The sequence below is a fragment of the Scyliorhinus canicula genome, chromosome 15, assembly GCF_902713615.1.
Source record: "Scyliorhinus canicula chromosome 15, sScyCan1.1, whole genome shotgun sequence".
NCBI classification, from domain to species: Eukaryota; Metazoa; Chordata; class Chondrichthyes; order Carcharhiniformes; family Scyliorhinidae; genus Scyliorhinus; species Scyliorhinus canicula.
This window is the reverse complement of record NC_052160.1, coordinates 26,582,427-26,603,306: the sequence shown is the minus strand read 5'-3', so window position 1 is coordinate 26,603,306 and position 20,880 is coordinate 26,582,427. Positions and strand designations below refer to the sequence as shown.

The 20,880-nt window shown below is 47.8% G+C and overlaps 1 protein-coding gene and 1 long non-coding RNA gene across 11 annotated transcripts in view; one reads left to right on the top strand and one right to left on the bottom strand.

The window, feature by feature from the left end:
* LOC119979113 overlaps positions 1-7,594 on the top strand; it is a 64,325-nt gene extending 56,731 nt beyond the window's left edge. Inside the window, exons 2-3 of the long non-coding RNA XR_005463645.1 lie at positions 5,238-5,310; positions 7,470-7,594. This is a non-coding gene — a long non-coding RNA (uncharacterized LOC119979113). The remainder of the gene's footprint in view (positions 1-5,237; positions 5,311-7,469) is intronic.
* Positions 1-20,880, bottom strand: part of capn15 (calpain 15) — a 378,220-nt gene that overhangs the window by 25,911 nt on the left and 331,429 nt on the right. For all 10 annotated transcript variants that reach the window (XM_038821112.1, XM_038821115.1, XM_038821114.1 and 7 more), the window contains 2 exons: positions 6,860-7,068; positions 5,630-5,813 (listed from right to left, as the gene is read on the bottom strand). In XM_038821112.1, the coding sequence (XP_038677040.1) occupies positions 5,630-5,813; positions 6,860-7,068 (393 nt within the window). The remainder of the gene's footprint in view (positions 1-5,629; positions 5,814-6,859; positions 7,069-20,880) is intronic.

Below are 20,880 nucleotides of genomic sequence, written 5' to 3'. Positions count from 1 at the left end.
GAGTACGAAAATAAGCTTGCGGGGAACATAAAAACTAACTGTAAATGTTTCTATAGGTATTGTGAAGAGAAAAAGATTGGTGAAGACAAATGTAGGTCCCTAACGTCATAAATAGGGGAATTTATAATGGGGAACAAAGAAATGGCTGACCAACCGAGGAAATACTTTGGTTCTGCCTTCACAAAGGTGGTCACAAATAAGATACCAGAAATGTTGGGGAATGCAGGATTTGGTGAGAGGGAGGAGCTGGAGGAGATCAGTATTAATAGAGAAATGGTGTTGGGGAAACTGATGAGATTGAAGACTCATAATTTCACAGGGTCTGATAATCTACATCTGAGAGTATAGAGTGGCCCAAGAAATGGTGGATGCATTGGTGGTCATCTTCCAAGATTCTATAGACTCTGGAACAGTTTCTACAGATTGGAGGGTAGCTAATGTAGCCCCAATATTTAAAAAGGGAGGTAAAGAGAAAGCATGGAATTATAGAGCAATAAGCCTGATATCGATAGTGGGGGAAATTCTAGAATCCATTATCAAAGATTTTATAGCAGAGCACTTGGAAAACAAGGCAGGATCGGACAGAGTCAGCATGGATTTATCAAGGGAAATCATGCTTGACCAATCTGGACTTCTTTGAGGATGAGCAGAGTTGGTGATGGGGGTGCAGTGGATGTGGTTGATTTAGACTTTCAGAAAGCTTTTGACAAAGTTCCACATAAGAGATTAGCATATCAAATTCAGTACATGGGATGAGGGGTAGTATACTGAGATGGATAGAAAACTTGTTGGTAGACAAGAAACAAGAGTAGGAATAAATGGGTCTCTTTCCAAATGGTAGTCAGCGACTAGCAGGGTACCTCAGGGATCAGTATTAGGACCCAAGCTGTTCACAACATATATTAACGATTTGAATAAGGGAACTAAATGTAATATCTCCAAATTTGCAGATTTGCTGGGTGAGCTGTGAGGAGGACACAGAGATTGAGTTAGTGGGCAGACAAATGGCTGATGAAGTATAATTTGGGTAAATGTGAGGTTATCCACTTCAATAGTAAAAATGGGAATGCAGATTATTTTCCGAAAGGCCATAAATTAGGAGAGGGAAATGTGCAACGAGACCTAAGTGTCCTCATACACCAGTCACTAAAGGTAAGCGTGCAGGTGCAGCATGCAGTAAAGAAGGCAAATGGTGCCCGGTGGCGGCTATGAAGGAGTAGGTTGCACATTTGGTGGCTCCTGCTCGGGTCGGACCTTTGGACCTTTTCCCCCGATTTTTTGTCGGACTTGATTTGGTAAATTGATGGTGGAGGCAATTGTGGAGTGGAGGCAATTGTGGAGTGGATTCCTACATCAGTGCATGGAGAGGCAGACCAGAAGTGCTCGCAAAGGAAGAAATAGGCGAACAGAGAAGGCTTGGGCGGGAGAAAGCATGGCGGACAACCGGGGTCCTGGCTTGATGATCCAGCGGTCGACGGAGCAGCTGATGCAGTTCTTTCAGGAGGGCTTCGCCAAGAAGAAACAGGAATGCTTGGACCCGATTAAGGAATCAATTACGCGGCTGGAGCTTAGATTGGGTGCCCAAGACTGGGCGATCCAGAAAGTGGAGAAGGCGCTGGCTGAGCAGGAGGAGCACCAGGCTGCAGTGGAGTTGGAGGTGGGATGCTGAGAGACCAGCAGAAAAGGCTCCTGGAGAAGGTGGAGTATCTAGAGAATAGGTCCCGCCGGCAGAACTTGAGAATCGTTGGTCTCCCAGAGGGGTCCGAAGGAGCAGACGCAGAGGTGTAAGTAGCGGGCATGTTCGAGAAGTTACTGCGACCCTTGGAGGTGGACAGGGCTCACAGAGCGCTTGCGAGGAAGCCGCGAGTGCCCCCCCCCCCCCCAGCCAGGCAGACACGGAGTTGTAAATGGGAGAATAGTATCTTGCGGATCTATCAGGATCTGAGTGCGGACATGGCCAGGAGACGAGCGGAGTTCAACCAGATAAAGTAGACCCTTTTCAAGAAAAAGGTTAAGTTTGGACTGCTGTATCCAGCCCGTCTTAGGGTCACGTATGAGGAGCAACATTTTTATTTTGAGTCGCTCGAGGAAGCGATGGACTTCGATAGAAGGAAAGGACCGATGGCGGACTGAGGTGTTCGAACTTCGCTGCAGCGCTCATGTTTTTTTTCTTCTGCATAGGTGTGTCCGAGCGGGGGCGGAGGTGGAAGGAAGGAACAATAGGTGGGAGAATGTCTGGTGCCATGGGCAGGGGTCACCAAGCTAGCTGGGCGGGCTAGCTCACGGAAGCGCAGCGGGGGGTGAGCAGGTGTTATGCTTGTTAAAGGGGTTGGTTTACATAGTGTTGTTACTGGGGGGAGGGGGAAATGTTCTGCTGACGGGGAGGGACTTTTGCTGTGGGACAGAAAGGAGGTCGGGGCGGAGGCTGTCTGGGGGCGGGCTGGCGGATGCGCGGGCTGGAGACTGACCCAAGAAAGGTGATGGCTGATCGGCGAACAGGGGCGATCAGCCCCCCAACTAGGCTGATCACATAGAACGTAAGAGGGCTAAACGGGCCGGTTAAGAGGGCACGCGTATTTGAGGGGACTGAAGGCAGACGTGGTAATGTTACAGGAGACGCACCTTAGAGTAACTGATCAGATTAGATTAAGGAAGGGATGGGCCGGACAGGTTTTTCACTTCGGGCTGGACTCTAAGACTAGAGGGGTCGCGATCCTGATTAATAATCAAGTGTTATTCGAGGCGGGAAAAATAGTTGCGGATGTGGGAGGCCGGTACATTATGGTCAGTGGGAAGCTGGAGGGGCTGCCAGTGGTACTAGTGAATGTGTACGCGCCAAATTGGGATGATGTGGAGTTCATAAAGAGGATGTTGGGGAAGATCCCGGACCTGGATTCGTATAAGTTGGTCATGGGAGGGGTACTTAAACACAGTCATCGATTCTGAGCTAGACCGGTCGAGCTCAAGGACAGACAGGGTGCCAGCAATGGCAAAGGAGCTGAAGGGGTTTATGGAGCAAATGGAGGGGGGGGGGGGGGGGGGGGGGGGGTGCATGGACCCATGGAGATTTGGGCGGCCGAGAGTGAAGGAGTTTTCCTTCTATCACATGTGCATAAAGTGTACTCCTGGATTGACTTTTTATTTTGAACAGGGCTTTACTGACGGGGGTAGTGGACACGGGATATTCGGCGATCACAATCTCGGATCATGCCCCACACTGGGTTGACCTACAGGTTAGCAAGGAGTGTAGCCAGCGCCCGCACTGGAGGTTGGACATGGGACTTTTAGCTGATGAAGAGGTGTGTGGGCGGCTGAGGATATGTATTCAGAACTACCTGGAAATTAACGACCAGGGTGAAGTTTCGGCGGCGGTGGTCTGGGAGGCATTGAACAAGGTGTTTAGAGGGGAGCTGATCTCGATACGGGCCCACAGGGAGAAGGCAGACAGAGCAGAGACAGACCGATTGATAAAGGAGATATTGCAGGTCGACAGGAGGTATGCGGAGACCCCAGAGGCAGGGCTTCTAAGGGAGAAACGCAGGCTACAGGCAGAGTTTGGCTTGTTAACTACAAGGAAGGCGGTGGAGCAGCTGAGGAAGGCGAGGGGGGCGATTTATGAACATTTATGATCGGGGGCTGGTTTAGCACAGGGCTAAATCGCTGGCTTTGAAAGCAGACCAAGGCAGGCCAGCAGCACGGTTCAATTCCCGTACCAGCCTCCCCGAACAGGCGACTAGGGCCTTTTGAAGCCTACTTGTGACAATAAGCGATTTTCATTTCATTAACATGCAGAGAAGGCCTGCAGAATGCTTGTGCAGCAGCTTAGAAAGAGGGAGGCAGCTAGGGAGATAGGGAAAGTAAAGGATGGGGACTGGAACCTGGCCGGAGATTCAGCAGGGGTTAATAGAGCGTTCAAGGAGTTTTACAGCAGGTTGTTTGAGTCGGAACCCCAGCTGGGCCAGAGGGGATGACGCACTTTTTAGGGGGTCTGAAGTTCCTGAAGGTGGACGGGGGTTGGTAGAAGCTCTGGGGGCCCCAATCGGGTTGGAGAAAATCACAGAGGATCCGAAGGCCATGCAGTCGGGTAAAGCCCCGGCGCCAGGCGGGTGCCCAGTGGAGTTTTATAAAAGGTCCTCTGGGATATTGGGTTTGCTGTTGATGAGGACATTCAATGAGGCAAGGGAGCGAGGGGCGCTTCCCCCGACGATGTCACAGGCCACGATCTCATTGATCCTGAAGCGGGACAAGGACCCGGAGCTATGCGGGATTTCTTTAGGGTAGGCAGTTGCCAGCCAACATAAGAAGGTTGTTAAATGTGATTATGATGCCCCCAGAAGGTAGGGACGTGGAGATAATGGACGCAGAGAAGGGTGGAATGGGAATATCTGTGGGAGGTACTGGGGCGGTTTGGATTTGGGCGGGACTTCATTGACTGGGTCAGCCTGCTGTATAAGGCTCCTGTTGCGAGCGTACGGACGAACAGGTCAACATTGGATTATTTCAGGCTGCATTGGAGGACGAGACAGGGATGCCCCCTCTCCCCACTGCTGTTTGCGTTGCCAATAGAGCAGCTGGCCATTGTGCTGAGCCTCAAGGGGCTGGAAAGGGCTGGTTTGGGGCGGGGGGGGGGGGGGGGGGGGGGGGGGGGGGGGGGAGAGAAGTAGAACTCAGAGTCTCGCTATACGCAGACGACCTGCTCTACCACTAGAAGGGGTGGATGAAATTATGAGGATTCTGGGGGAATTTGGCCAGTTTTCGGGTTATAAACTGAATATGGGGAAAAGTGAGATGTTTGCGATCCAGTAAAGGGGACAGGAGAGGCAATTGGGAGAGCTGCTGTTTACGGTGGTAGGGGGAAGATTTTGGTACCTAGGCATTCAGGTGGCACGGGAATGGCTACACAAGCTAAATCTGGCCCGATTAGTAGACCAAATGAAGGACGATTTCCGAAGGTGGGACATGCTCCTGTTGTCACTAGCTGGGAGGGTGCAGACAATGAAAATGACGGTCCTCCCGAGATTCCTGTTTCAGTGTCTTCCCATCTTTATTCCACGGTCCTTATTTAAACGGGTCAATAAGGTGATCACTGGCTTTGTATGGGCGGGTAAGACCCCGCGAGTTAAAAAAGGGGATGCTGGAGCGGAGCCGGTGGTGGAGGGGGGTGTACTTTAGTAATTATTACTGGCGGCAAATATAGCCATGATTAGGAAGTTGCACCACTATTATTGTCCCTACAGGTGAAGTAAATGGAATTCATTCTGCACAATGAACCAAGTTGATTATCGGAACAAAATAACAAATACATAAAAGGTCAGATTACAATTTCTAAACTAAACAGACTTAATTTTGAGCTGGAAACCAACCAAACAGTTGACACTCAGGAAAGACACTGGCAAGGAGCAAAATTGTGGTAAGAGGGAGATGACACAGGAATGGGAGGAGGCCATTCAGCCCCTCCAGTCTTTTCTGCCTTCCTTCCTATACATCATGGCTGACCTATACTTCAAACCCAGTGAGGTGGATGTGTTTCATGTTCCTGCCAGGCAAGCCTGGTTGATTCTATATTTACAATTAAACCTAGACAGGGTCACGTATTGTTGATTAAGATTGAAACATAAAACCCTCTTACCTGAGAAAAGAGAAGATAGCCATACTCATCACATGGTAACATATCATCCACCAGCACTGTTATCCACGTCCCATCCTTACACAGCCGTACCTGGTAGGCTCCTTCGTGGCAGATAGTTCGGGTGATCATGACCCTCTCCACCAACTCAGGCCGCTCAGCAAGCACAGCAAGTGCACTCAGAAACCTGGCACAGAGTGTAAGAGGTCACTCAAGAGGGCCAGAAAACTAAACGGCAGCAATTTATCTCAATGGCAGGACAAACGCAAAGTGATGACCCATAAAACTGAGGTAAATTAAATAAAAGCACGTTCAGGTCAGGCAGCATTAGAAAGAAAGTGACTGGTCAAAAACAGAACAATGGGTCTAAAGAAGGCTCCTATCTAAAACCTCCCACTTTACAGATGCCGACTTGACCTCAAATCCCCAGCATTTGCAGTTTTTATTTTCAAAATGAATGTGCCAATCCTCCCTCCCTCTTTTACTGGATAAAACAATTTGAATTGATTTTGAAAATGGTAGCAAATTTTCTTCAGTGTGGTAGCTCGGATGTAGATTAATTTGCTACAGGGCAGCATGGTGATGCAGTGATTAGCACTGCTGCCTCACAGCGCCGAGGATCCGGGTTTGATCCTGGCCCTGGGTCACTGTCTGTGGAGTTTGCACATTCTCCCCGTGTCTGCGTGGGTCTCACCCACACAACCCAAAGATCTGCAGGGTCAGTGGATTGGCCACGCTAAATGACCTCTTAATTGGAAAAAAAAAGTGGATTAATTTGCCAGATATTGTACAGCGCTTGCTTCATAGCAGCAACAGAACAAAGCGAAGGCTTTGCTTGCTCCAGTATTCCCATTGTTCGGTTTCTTCTGTGCTACTATGCGACAAAAAGGAAGGCAAAGTTGAACAGTAGAATTGGGAAAGTTTCTTTTGCCTCCCAATTCCACCAACACAATACTGCGAATCAGTGGCGTGAGCAGCACAGAGCCACAGGAGACAGATCAAAACTCAGTATGATCTGGGCTGGGCAGGAAATACTGACATCTGCCTGTGGTGACTGCATTGCAGAAAAGTAATTAAAATATTGCCAATTACCATTGATGTTTGTGCTGCAGAGCAGGTTCCGAAGGAATACTGCAAGTACCAATCTCTCAAACAGCATGCATGGAAATACTGCAGAAGCTGTGAGATTCTACCCTAACCTACTCTGTATCCAGGACCTGTACCTTGGCTTACCAGCAATTACCCAGCAGCCCCTGGGAGATGTCAGATGGCCGCGGGGTTCTGAAGATGGACCATTTTATATTCCGATCTTTGAAACTGTTGCAGCTGATTTCATGAGGCCGCAGCCACTGCTTCACCCTCTGCTGTACACTGTCACCCTCAGGGAAACCGACAGATTGCGGGCCAGGGGGAAAGCTGTCATCCACAAAATTCACATTGTTCTGAAAGAGAGAGAAAATGTGACTTATTTTAGGACGCTGGATAAAAGATGCACGGCACAAAATATCGTTCTACATATAATTCCCCCAACAGCAGAGTATTTTTCATAGTATAAGGATATTGTCCACAAGCTCATCAGACAGTGAAGCTGGCCACCATGTAGAGGAACCAGATGGAGTTTCCAAGGTTCCCAGAGGGAGGTCAGACTGAGAATTATCATAATCCTGCACTTTTAGATTTTTTTTAAAATCAAATTTTGCTTTCTGATGTGTTGCACGTGATCAACAATCAACATCAAGGTTATTGTCAAGTATAAAGCAAAGCAGATCACATGTGGCACACCACTTAACATTCAATTGTAAAAACATTTTAGAACTCATTGATTTGCTAATCTTGTACACAGATGGATCAGAGAACGATAAGAAGGATCTGTGGATCAGAGAGCAAAAAGAGAGATCTGTGGATCAGAGAGCGACAAGGAATTGAAAAGAATAAGCATCATAAGAAAAAGAGTTAGTCTCAAAAAAATAATTGAAGGATTTACCAGAAGTTAAAATGTAGATTAAAAACAAATTAAAATATTGAATTCCAAAAATAAAAATTTTATGAATTTAATGTGTGGATTACTGATCAATGGGACAGCTCTGATATTACTGCAGCAGGAAGCAGTAAAGTGCACCAGTAAGTAAAGCAATATTTTCACTCACTTGCAACTCATTCACTCAGAGTTAAAATCAGGTCCACAGGATCAGGGGCGGAATCCTCCGACCCCCCGCAGGTTGGGGAAATCGCCTGGGGCTGGCTTAAATCCCGCCCCTGCTGTGGCCGGAATTCTCCGCCACCCGGGAATCGGTGGGGGCGGAATTGCGCCCCGCCGGTCGGCGGACCCCCCGCTGCGATTCTCCGGCCCGCGATGGGCCGCAGTCCCGCCGCTGTCAGGCCTCTTCCGCCGCCGTGGTTTAAACCACTCCTGTGCCAGCGGGAGCGGGCCCCGGGGTCCTGGGGGGGGGGGGGGGGGCCTGGGGCGATCGGACCCCGGGGGATGTCCCCACGGAGGCCTGGCCCGCGATCGGGGCCCACCGATCGGTGGGCGGGCCTGTGCCATGGGGGCACTCTTTTTCTTCCGCTGCCGCCACGGCCTCCACCTTGGAGGAGGCGGAAGAGACCCCCTCCACCGTGCATGCGCCGGTGGTGACCTCAGCTGCCGCTGACGCTCCGGCGCATGTGCGGACTCACGCCGACTGGCGAAGGCCTTTTGACCAGCCCCGACACCGGGCGGCATGGCGCCAAAGGCCATTGGCGCCAGTCGGTGGAGCGGGAGCCACTCCGACGCGGGCCTAGCCCCTAAAGGTGCGGAGAATTCCACTGCGCCGGGACCCACCCCCCCCCCCCCCCCCCCCCCCCCCCGCCCCCCGCCCCCCCCCCCGCCCCCCCCCCCGGTAGGGGAGAATTTCACCCAGGTTCCAGAACCCAAATAACTGCAGAGCAGGTTTGCTGTGTTACTTGGGTGAGAGGACAGAGGATTGCTGAGTTCTACCATCAGCCACATAGTAGTACTGGCAGAGGTTTGGGTGCAGTTTTGGCTGGTGACTGTGTGGTGTTGGATGAACAGTGTTGAGTGAAGGGTGACCTCAGTAAAAATGTAGTTTAAGAAAATACAAGTGTTAGAAAATGTCCTCCTCTCACTCCTGAGCATAAGAATGGGTTGTGGTACAGTCCCCATGGACCTCAGGGTTTACTCCCCACGGGCCTGGGTTCAGTCTCCACAATTTTGGGGAACAAACCCACTCAGTCGCACAGCCTGCTCATTCCTAGTCACTGTCTCCTTCAGGTTTACCTTTAAACCATGTTCAATGTTGTTACTGATTACTTCAGTAGCCCCTTGTAGTAATGCACTCCGTCTTCTAATATCCCGTTGTGTGGAAGAAACCTCCCCATTTATACATCTAATATTAATCCCAAACTGTGTCCCTACTTTATATTTCTAAGTTTATTTGTACTACTACAAAAATCAAGTAAAACCGTTTTACCAGTGAAACAGAGCAAGCATAAAGGCAGGAGCATGATAGAGCAACGTTAGAGAAGACATGGACACACCATAAGACACACCATGATGCCAGAAGGGGGAGATAGTCTTTGATGACCATCCATTACCCATTCTGGAAGGTGAATATCACAGGGCTACCTTTATTCAACATAAATTCATTGCCATCTATCCTCTTAGCCAATTCATAAACAGGTTACCACCATACCTTTAACATGCTTCTACTAAATATGTTATGAGGTACATTATCAAGTACACTTTGAAAGTCAGTGTATGCGATTTAACCACGAGGTTTTCAAGTGTGGTAGCGAGCAGGAACTGCCCCAAGCTTCCCAACGCTCATCCCAACAATGCTATAAAACAGTAATTGGTCCACTAACAAGGTCCCACGGGCTTCACACCACATACGATGGTCCAGCTGGCTGATTTGCTGGGACTGCACTAGCCAGCCCCCGTTAACAGTGACCCGGGGCTGGGATTGAACCCGGGTCCTCAGCGCCGTAGGCAGCAGTGTTACCACTGTGCCACCGTGCCGCTCTACCCTGGAGGGCATTTAAGAGTCAACCACATTGCTGTGGGTACATGTAGGCCAGACCAGGTAAAGCTGTCCTTCCCTAAAGGACATTAGTGAATCAGATGGGTTTACGACAATCGACAAAGGTTTCATGGTTATAATTAAACTTCTAATTCCAGATTTTTATTGAATTCAAATTCCGCCATCTGCCCTGGTGGGATTCAAACCCGGGTACCCAGAGTATTACCCTGGGTATCTGAATTATTAGTCCAGAGACAATACAACGATACAACTGCCTCCCTGAATCTGCAGTGGTTCAAGAAGATGGCTCTCTACTACCTCTCCGCAATGCTCACATTTTCTCAATGCAACATTTACCCTATACATTGTACAGAACTAGATTTAGCCGCTGCATTATTCCTCGTTGGGCTAAAAATATACAGAGCAAGAAAGTTTTCCATTGCATTCTTCACCTTCTTTGACATCTACTGATCGCATTAACCTACTATTCATTCTTTTGCTGTTTAGCCCTCCTAGTTTTCTGTGCAACTCGTCTCTCCTGCCTGATCTGTCTTGGAGTTTCGAATCCATAGAATCCTACAGAGCAGAAGGAGGCCATTCGGTCCAGAAGTCTGCACTGACCCTCTGGTGTTCTACCCAATCTAGACCCACTCATCCGCCCTGACCCCACCTAACCTGCACATCTTTGGACGCTAAGGAGTAAATTTAGCATGGCCAATCCACCTAACCTGCACACCTTTGGACTGTGGGAGGAAACCGGAGCACCGGAGGAAACCCAAGCAGACATTGGGAGAGCATGCAAACTCCACACAAATAGTCACCCAAGACTGGAATCATCCTAGCACTAGTCAATCTTCCCTCAAAGACATTGTCCCAAATCTGCTGAGGTGTAACCCATCTGGTTTGTATAGGGCCCTCTTGGTCTCAATACCCCAGGAATCTGGAACCCTCCTTCGTGCATCAGTTGCATTGGCATTCATTCACTTGAACTACCTGTTTCTGTACTCACTGGGATGTGGCACTGTGAATAATCCAGAGATTACCATCTCTGAGCTCCTGTTCTTTTAATATTTCGCCTCAGTCCTCTTATATGGACCACAACTTCTCAATGCTTTTTCCATCTCCTCATTGAATATGCTGCAGCCAGTGACACCCATTATGGCAATACCATGGAGGGTCTGATTATCAGGAAGATGGAGAATTCACTCTGATTTTGCCAGAAATTAGTCAGGTAGGGCGGCATGGTGGTGCAGTGATTAACACTGATGCCTCACAGCACTGAGGTCCCAGGTTCGATCCCGGCTCTGGGTCACTGGCTGTGTGGAGTTTGCACATTCCCCCCGTGTTTGCGTGGGTTTCACCCCCACAACCCAAAGGTGTGCAGGGTAGATGGATTCGCCACTCCAAATTGGCCCTTATTGGAAAAAATGAATTGGGTACTCTAAATTTTAAAAAAATAATAAATTAGTCTAGGGTCTCATTTATATCTTCAGTTGAATAGCTTGTCCATCCCAACCATCCAATCTCCTAGAACAACAGCAACATTACACTTAATGTCCCACAATGCAGCCTAGTTTTCCAGAGTGCCATTGAATGCTTCTGACTGAATTCCACTGAAATGATAGCTGACAGATTCAAAATATTTGTGACAAAATTAATATCTTTATTGCAACAGTGCTGCTTTACATCCACATCACATATCATACCATCTTTCTTACACAATCACTCCCTTTCATAACCATCCCATTCCTTTCATATAATCCCTATCTCGTGCCCATCGCGTTCCCCCCCAACCCCACAGCATCTTCCCAATCCCTCTGCCATGCCTTCACTCCAATGCCACCCACTCACATTGTCTCGCAAACCTTTTTGAGAGGTGTGTGAGATTTGGTGTCAGACACAGCTCAGAGTCCAGCTCCTTATACTTTCTGAACTCTTTTTCCCCCCTGTAAATTGAGTACCCAATTACTTTTTTTTTCCAATTAAGGGGCAATTTGGCGTGGCCAGTCCACCTAACCTGCACATCTTTGGGTTGTGGGGGTGAAACCCACACAGGCACAGGGAGAATGTGCAAACTCCGCACGGACAGTGACCCAGGGCCAGGATTTGAATCCGGGCCCTCAGCGCAGCAGTCCAGTGCTACTTTCTCGACTCTTAGTCAGACATTTAATCAGTCCGTATTTCGCTATCGTCTGCAAGGGCCTGCAGGCATCTGTCTCAAGTGATTACAGTTTGAGGGCACCACTCTGCAACAGGCAGAGTTGAATAGGAATCTTTCCTCTTACTGTCTGAAATGGACATGTTGGAAGGATTAATAGGTTGATCAGCAACCTGGCTTGCTGCATCATGAACACTCTTTCGTGGCCAACATGCCCTGGAGTGAGACATTAACTAAGAGCCTCTGGCCCAATGGATGTGGCACCTGACTTTGAGCGACAGGGCATCTGTGGTCTAGATTCAAGAGGAAGAAAGTGAAACGTCTCCAATCTGAAGTGGTGGGGGTGTGGTGGAACGGGAGGAAAGGGGGTAGGGAGAGGGAAAAATGATAAGATTTACATTTGGCGGGCTGTGGTCTTTCCCCTGTGGGGGCTTTGGTAGTGATTGGGCAGCTCGGTTTGAGTCCTCCAGCCTTACAGCTGCAAGTGTTCATCCAGCCACAAAAAGAGATAATAAAATTATTTCAATCAAATGAAATTACAGCCACACTCATTGTGCAATTTGCAGTACGGCAGCACCTCACAAACTATCTTGCCTGCCCATTGATCCCATTCGCTGCAATTACTGTGCAACTTTTGCATGCAGTTTTCGAGCTGGTTCTCACAGCTGAGCCTGACATGATTCAGCGACGCTGCTCTGAGCCCTCAGCAAAACAGGACACTGACCCCTGTGAAACATGATGTCTTGTCCCAATATCACCCGCTGTGGCTTGCGGGGTGAAAAGATTGGGTGTCATCTTTGAGGGAGGTGTCCTGTCACATCTTTGCATAACAATGTTTGCACATAATCAGACTCTGTTGTCGCACACGCTGTTCTTACACATTTAACGAAAGAGGTAAACTTGTTTGAGTGACAATTTGCAGCCAGTAGCCATGGCTGGGGTTCCATGTTGTAATGGTGAGCGCTCTGGGCTCTGAATCCAGCGATCCGAGTTCAAATTTCAGTGGAACCTTTCCTCTTGCTATAGTTGTCTTGCGACATCTGAATTTAACTGCTCTCCTGCTCCAAATTAATACAATGTGTGCTTCATTCGTTCCGATCCTCCAAGTGCTCCAGGTTCTACCAACACATTAACATACCAACCAATCGTGTGGACAGACAAAAATTACACTATTGTTATAGATTTATGGTGCTCTTGTTTTGGAATTCCTTACAAGAATAAACATTTTATTTACATCTATCCTATCAAATCCTTTCACTACCAGCTGCCTCCCCAGCCTTCCCTTTTCAGGGGAAGAGAGCCCCAGAATGTCACACTTGGCCGTGATACCCAAATAGTCGAACAGCGAGCACTTATAGCTGGGTCTATACTGGAATAAAGGTCACTAGGCTCAGATACCAGAGGCCTGCTGATGTGCTTGATCCTGCACTCCAGCATGGAGTCAGCATCTCAGGGCAGGATTGAAGAAAATCACTCCAGCAACAAGGGTTCAATGCATGCACTGTACACATGTCACATATACAGGCTGTAAGTTGTAAAGATGTGAACAAATATGCATCAGATTTTATTACAATCAACTTCATAGAGATTAGATGCATTTTAATCAAGCATCATAAATTTAGAGAGTGGCACGGTTGCACAGTGGTTAGCATTGCTGCCTCATGGCACCAAGGACCTGGTTCAATCTGATCCGGAATCACTGTCCATTTGGTGTTTGAACATTCTCCCAGTGTCTACGTGGGTCTCACCCCCACAAATTTCTAGCAGAGTTTACCTCAGCGCATTTAATTTTTGCTGGCATTTTGTTAAATCATTCACATCAATGTCTGTAAAGACTAAAAGTAATTACGGGAAGTTATAATGGGCCTGAGCTGAGAAACAATTCATTACAAAACATAATGTACACTGTTGAGTAGCACGAAGCAGATTCTATCACAAAGGATTGAAGGATATTTGTGTAATTAAGGTGCAGGAGGATTTCTCAATGAAGAATCAGTCACACCTTGAGTGAATGTGCCAGGGATTTGGGTCTGTAGAACAGTCAATTATGATAAAGACTGCACTGGCGTGATAAGATTTTGTTTAACATATTTCCCAGCTGCACTTTGATAATTTACATAAATTTCTTTACAGCTAACAAGGCGAGGACTGAATCCTCTTCAGACCAATTTCAGAATGTTTTATTTCCTGCAAAATCAGAGCAAATTAACATTACTTTCTGATAATGGGACTCTTCATCACATGAACCGCCTCTGGGGCTCTGACAGTACATCAAACTCCAATAAATCAGCCCACCCAAAGGATAAACCTCGTCCAAACTCTTATCACATATTGTTCCATGTTGAATAAAACTCCTGAGCCCAAAGTCCTGATCCAAACGCCCATGGTATCAACTTCTGGTACACGCAGCACATTGTGTGAGGAGGTGCCAAGCAAACTCTGTCCCTATTCCGATTGAGTTCTGGAATCCTGCAAAAATTGACTGCATTAATAAATAAGCCTTATTCAAGCATCACCTTCCTCAGGAATGGAGCTCTGAGTTTAGTAAGTAGCAGAGGTTTTGGTTCACTCCAGAGAAATTCTACACCCTATAATTGGTGGCAAATTAATCTTTTTTTTGTCAAAAAGCTGCTGTTCTGTTGTCGGTTGGAACGGAGTGTATTTTGATGAGGAGTACTGAGTCTAGTCCAACAGAGGGTGCTGTCTGTCTTGTATAAGAAATCGCAACGAGACGACTTATTGAGATGAATAGAGAGAAGGCACGGACAGCAGACTGATTCACAATTCATAGAATCGGAGAATGCCGACAATGCAGAAAGAGGCCATTCAGCCTATTGAGTCTGCACCGACCCACTGAAAGAGCATCCCACCTAGGCCCAAGGCCCATGCCCCCCTCAATCTCCATAACCCCACCTAGCCTTTTGGACACTGAGGGGTAATTTATCATGGCCAATTCACCTAACCTGCACATCTTTGTACTGTGGGAGGAAACTGGAGCACCCAGAGGAAACCCACGCAGACGGGGAGAATGTGCGAACTCCACACAGAGTCATCCAAGGCTGGAATTGAACCCAGGTCCCTTAGCTGTGAGGTAGCAGTGCTAACCACTGTGCCACCGTGCCAAAGCTTACAAAGGAAAATATTAGCAGTTACGGGGCTGCTTTTGTTTTCTTAAACTGGACAATAGAACTGTAGGTTCAGGCGATTTGTAAAGAATTCTTCTCAATTTTCCAACAAATGGAGTCATTTTCTCTGCATCTATCCTCTGAAATCCTTTCAAAATCTTATAGAACTCTTTCAGGTCATCCCTTAGCCTGCTTTCTTCCAGAGAAGAGCCATCCCAGAATATCACACTCGGCTATGACAATCGAATAGCCTGCCAACATTCATTGCTGGATCTATACATGAATAATGGACGCTAGGCTCAGATGCCAGAGGCCTGCTGGTACGATTCCAGGAGGGGCTAGGAAGAAATCACTGAATAACCATGTTTTCAGTGCATGTGCTGTATACGAGTCAACTGCCGACAGGTTGCAAGCTGCAAAAATGTGCGCAAAGGTGCATCAAATTTTAAGATAATCAGCTTCACAGAGATTAGACACACTTCAATCAAGCATCATAAATGTACAGCGAAGAATACCTCAAAACTAGTACTACATTTGCAACCACTTCCTATTGGCCATGTGACTGCATATTTAACTTAATGCTGCTGTGCAAGATAACGCACATCAATGTCTACAAGATCTAGGGCAGTTACAGGAGGTTACTGGGAGCTTTCCACTATATTCCTAGTCTGCTGCTGACAGGTAGGTTCAAAACACAGGGGGCTGGATTCTCCAATTTGGACACTATCACGCCGGCTTGGGAACAGTAGGAAAACTGGCGCAAAATGGTAACCGATTCCCCGTTTTGCTGGGGGATAGCAGGGAGGCAGCGCAGAGCACCCGGCTCTAGCTGCCAATACAGCCTGGAGAATTGCCGCCGTGCAGGGGCGGAGCATCGCAAAAGCGGCACTGCCCCTGATTTCGGTGTCATCGGGGATTCTCCACCCCGTCGCCGAATGCGATTTTGGCGTTGGGGATCGGAGAATACAGCCCAGGCAGTCTAAGACTAACACTCAGAATCAGGTAGCTAGCTACTCAGCTGAATATAACTGACCTTTGACTATTTGGTCCTTTATGGCCTTAGCATGTGGGTTTTGCTAGGACGTTGGGTGCCGTGTTTGAAACCGGTGACTAAGATTCACCAGAACAGCCACTAAAATTAAATCTTGCGGTTACCTTTACTGACAGGCTACATTGGAGTGAATCCGAGCAGCTTTAAATCAACACTCTTGTTTTCTGGAGGCCCTTAATAAAATAGAAGGTTGGAGCTCGACAAAATCCCCAATACTTGACCCAGTAACAGCAATGAAAAGCTCCAGTATGAGATGATTCCAGTCAATTATTTTCACCTTACAAATTCATTAAAAAATAAATAAAAACACCAAGTACATTTCCGTCTGCTGTTACTTGTATCAACACTCACCAGAGAGACCAGTTTTGTGATATGGGGGTGGTGAGAAAGGTATTGAAGGGAATACCGAAAGTTCAATGCTTGCCAAAAGTTTACCCGATCCTATGTCTGTAACTTCCTTCAGCCCCACAACCCTCTGAGATATTTGCATTCCTCCACTTCTGGCCTCATGCATAATGTCAATTTTAATCAATTCTCTATTGGCTGCCATGCCTTCACTTGCCTTGACTCTAAGCTCTGGATTCACTCCCTAAATCTTTCCATTTCTCTCCTCCATTAAGACACTCCTTAAAACCTATCTCTCACTAAATATTTGGTTATCTTCCCTAATACCGCCTTCTATGGCTTGATGCCATATTTTGTTTTTTAACACTCCCGTGCAGCACCATGGAATTTGTTTTTAAACATTAAAAGGTGATTTAATAAATACTCATTCTTGTGCCTGTTCCTTGTTGACATAAATGATCTAGATTCTGAAACCAGAACTGTCAAGTCTGTAATCAATACTGAAATAGGTAGTTCTGTAAAACCCAAGGATGCAAAGGATTCTCAGGAGGATTTGGACCATTTATCCAAATCACCAGGCAGATGGCCGATAAGATTTAATACTGACAAAAATGCAAAGCATTGTACAATGGAGAAAATATATGCAGGCAAGCACAAAATAAATGGAGTAGAATTACTACAGAGGCACTCATAGACAGCTAGAAGTTATAAAGGACCTTTTTCTGTTAATGTCTAGACAGTACCGGCCCTGGGTTACTGTCTGTGTGGAGTTTGCACATTCTCCCCATGTCTGTGTGGGTTTCACCCCCACAACCCAAAGATGTGCAGGGTAGGTGGATTGGCCATGCTAAATTGTCCCTTAATTAGAAAAAAAAGTAATTGGGTACTCTAATTTAAAAAAATAAATATCTAGACAGTAGGGCGAGTTAATTTTAAAAAGCAAACAGACCACTGCAATACAAACAAATTGAAGTTATATAATGGAGTGCACGTGAAGCTTAACACATCACTGAGGAGTTATGGGCATTGTGATCATTCCCTGGGCTACTGGGAAGGGCAATAGAACCCGTCTTGCCAGAATCACCCACATCCTGAGAACATGGTCAGAGGTGAGCAAGGAAACGACGCTGGGGACCCTGGTTCGATTCCCTCCCCGGGTCACTTTCTGTGTGGAGTTTGCACATTTTCTCTGTGTTTGCGTGGGTCTCACCCCTACAATCCAAAGATATGCAGGTTAGGTGGATTGGCCGCGCTAAATTCCCCTTAATTGGAAAAACAATAATTGGGTACTCTAAATTTATATTTTAAAAAAATGAGCAGGGAAAAACAAAAGAGACATTCCTCACTGAGGGGGCACTCATCCAGGGGGAAAGGATCTAAATTAAACCTCAATTTAATCAGTCAATGAAAGGATACAGCAACTACAATTAAAATGAACCATATTGATGCATGCAAGGGATGAACTAACATTTACAAACCTTTCATATTGTTTTTGTAATGAATGAATCGTTTCTGCAGTGCAGGCATGAATGAATTGTTTCTGCAGTGCAGGCATTATTGTTTTGTAAGTAAGTGCAGCAAGATATCACAAACAATAATGACTTTCATCACCATTTAATTTGTTTACGGTAGTAATGTTTTCAAAATTAATATTGCCCAAGAGAATTCTTGAAGAGGCCATGAACACCTCACCTGAAGTCAGATGAGTTCCTAAATTGCTTTCTAAAGTAAAGGCAAAACAAAATGAGTAAAAATTAACTCAAGATCAGATCAGAGAGGGAATTATTTCACCATGGCATTTATCTGGAATAATCTGCCACAGTGCATTGGGAACGTGCAAGGGTTGAATGGGCCGGTCAAACGGTCATGTATATTCATGTACCTGAGGAGTCTGAAGGTGGGCATGGTGTTTTTGAAGTTGGGGGATATCAGGCGAGGAAGGGATGGGTGGGGCAGGTGTTGCACTTGGGGCTGGATATGAATAGAGGGGAGTGGCTGTGTTGGTCAATAAGAGGGTGGCATTTGCGGTAGGGAGCATTGTGGCTGATCTGGGGGTGGAGGTATGTGATGGTGTTGGGGGGGGGGGGGGGGGGGGGGGTCACAGCCGCCACCTTATGGCAGTCACTTAAGATGGGAGTTTATTTCAATCCGGGTAGATAGGGAGAGGGTGGAGAGGGCAAGGCTGGTCAATGCGATCTTGAGGGTGATAGGAGGTACTCCGTGGCACGGGAGGAGGGGTTGTTGAAGGTGAGGCAGAGGCTCTAGATGGAGTTTGGGTTAATGTCGACGGGGTAGGCTAGAATTTATAGTGCAGGAGGCCATTCGGCCGATCTATTCTGCACCATCCCTTGGAAAGAGCACCCTACTTAAGCCTACACCACCACCCTATCCCCGTACCCAGTAACCTGACCTAACCTTTTGAACACTAAGGAGCATTTTAGCATGCTAAATCCACCAAACCTGCACATCTTTGGAGGAAACCGGAGTACCCGGAGGAAACCCATGCAGACACGGGAAAATGTGCTAACTCCACACAGTCACCTGCGGTTGGAATTGAACCCTGGACCCGAGGCAGCATTGCTAACCACTGTGCCAACGCTGCGCAGGGCCAGGGGGCAGTTTATGAATACGGGGGAGAAGGCAAGGAGGATGCTGGTGCATCAGTTGAGGAAGCAGGCAGCGGCAAAGGAGATCGGTAGAGTGAGGGATGAAGGGGGTACGGTGGAGATGGATCCATAAGGGGTGAATGGGGTATTTGAGGCCTTCTATGAGTCCCCGAGGGGGGGGGAAGAGATAGTTCCTGGGCGAGTTGGAGTTTCCCCAAGGTGGAGGAAGGGCGGGTTCAGGACATGGAGGCCCCGATTGGACTGCGGGAGGTGATGGATGGCATGGAGGCGATGAAGGTGGGGAAGGCCCGAGGTCCGGATGGGTTCCCATTTGCTTGATAAAAAGTTTGGGGCTGAGTTTGGGCCACTGCCGATGAGGTCATAAAATGAGGCGAGGGAAAGGGGAAACTCTCCCCTACTTTATCACAGACTATCTCCCTGATCTTTAAAAAGGTTAAGGACTCGGAGCAATGTGGGTCATACCGCCCGATATGGTGTTGAATGTCGATGCCAAGATATTGGCGGAGGTGCTTGTATCATGGATTGAGGACCGTGTGCAGAGGTTGATTGGGGAGGATCAGACGGGTTTTATTACAGTGACCCAAGACGGGAATTGAACCTGAGACCCTGGCGCTGTGAGTTAGGCTGCATTGGGGGGATTATGGGGATTTCTGGGGAATTTGGCCGTTTTTTGGAATATAAATTGCACATGGGAAAGAGTGAGGTGTTCCCAATCAATGCTAGGGGGGCAGGGAAGGAGGTTTGGGGAGTTGATGTTCAGGGTAATGGGCACGTGTTTTAGATACCTCGGTATCCAGGTGCCGCGGAGATGGGCCTAGCTGCATAGGTTGAACTTGGCCTGATTGGTAGAGGGCATGAAGGCGGATTTTAAGAGGTGAGATGTTTTGATGTTGTCCCTGGTGGGGTGCAGACAGTGAAAATGAAGGTGCTGCTTAGGTTACTGTTTGTGTTTCAGAACCTCCCCATCTTTGTCCCCAAGTCATTTTTCAGGAAAGTCAATGGGTTGATCTTGGGGTTTTCGTCGATTATTCCTTGTGGTAGTATCAGTTTTGAGGGTGTGGGGGTAGTGTAGGAAGCACTTATGCGCAAATGGGAGGAGGAGCTGGGACAGGTGGGGGCTGAGACATGTGCTGAGGCCTTGTGGAGGGTGAATGCGTCCTCATTGTGTGCGAGGTTAAGCCTCATCCAGTTTAAAGTGCTGCACAGGGCCCACATGATGGTGACGAGATTGAGCAGGTTTTTGGAGGGGTTGGAAGATAGCTGTGGGCAGGTGCGGGGGGCGCGAATCACATCCACATATTCTGGGCCTGCCCAAGATTGAGGGGGTTCTCGGACGTTAGTTCATAGAATCATAGAATTTACCGTGTAGGAGGAGGCCATTCAGCCCATCAAGTCTGCATCGGCGGGGCAGCACGGTAGCATGGTGGTTAGCATAAATGCTTCACAGCTCCAGGGTCCCAGGTTCGATTCCCGGCTGGGTCACTGTCTGTGTGGAGTCTGCACGTCCTCCCCGTGTGTGCGTGGGTTTCCTCCGGGTGCTCCGGTTTCCTCCCACAGTCCAAAGATGTACGGGTTAGGTGGATTGGCCATGCTAAATTGCCCATAGTGTCCTAAAAAGTAAGGGGGGGGGGGTTTGTTGGGTTACGGGTATAGGGTGGATATGTGGGTTTGAGTAGGGTGATCATTGCTCAGCACAACATTGAGGGCCGAAGGGCCTGTTCTGTGCTGTACTGTTCTATGTTCTATGAAAGAGCACCCTACCCAAGCCCACACCTCCCCCCCATCCACACAACCCAGTCACCCCACCCAACACTAAGGGCAATTTTGGACGCTAAAGCCACCATGCTACTGTGCTGCCAAAGGTTCCGGGTGTGAGGGTAGCCCCGAATCCAGAGGTGGCAATATTTGGTGTGTTGGAAGATCTGGGAG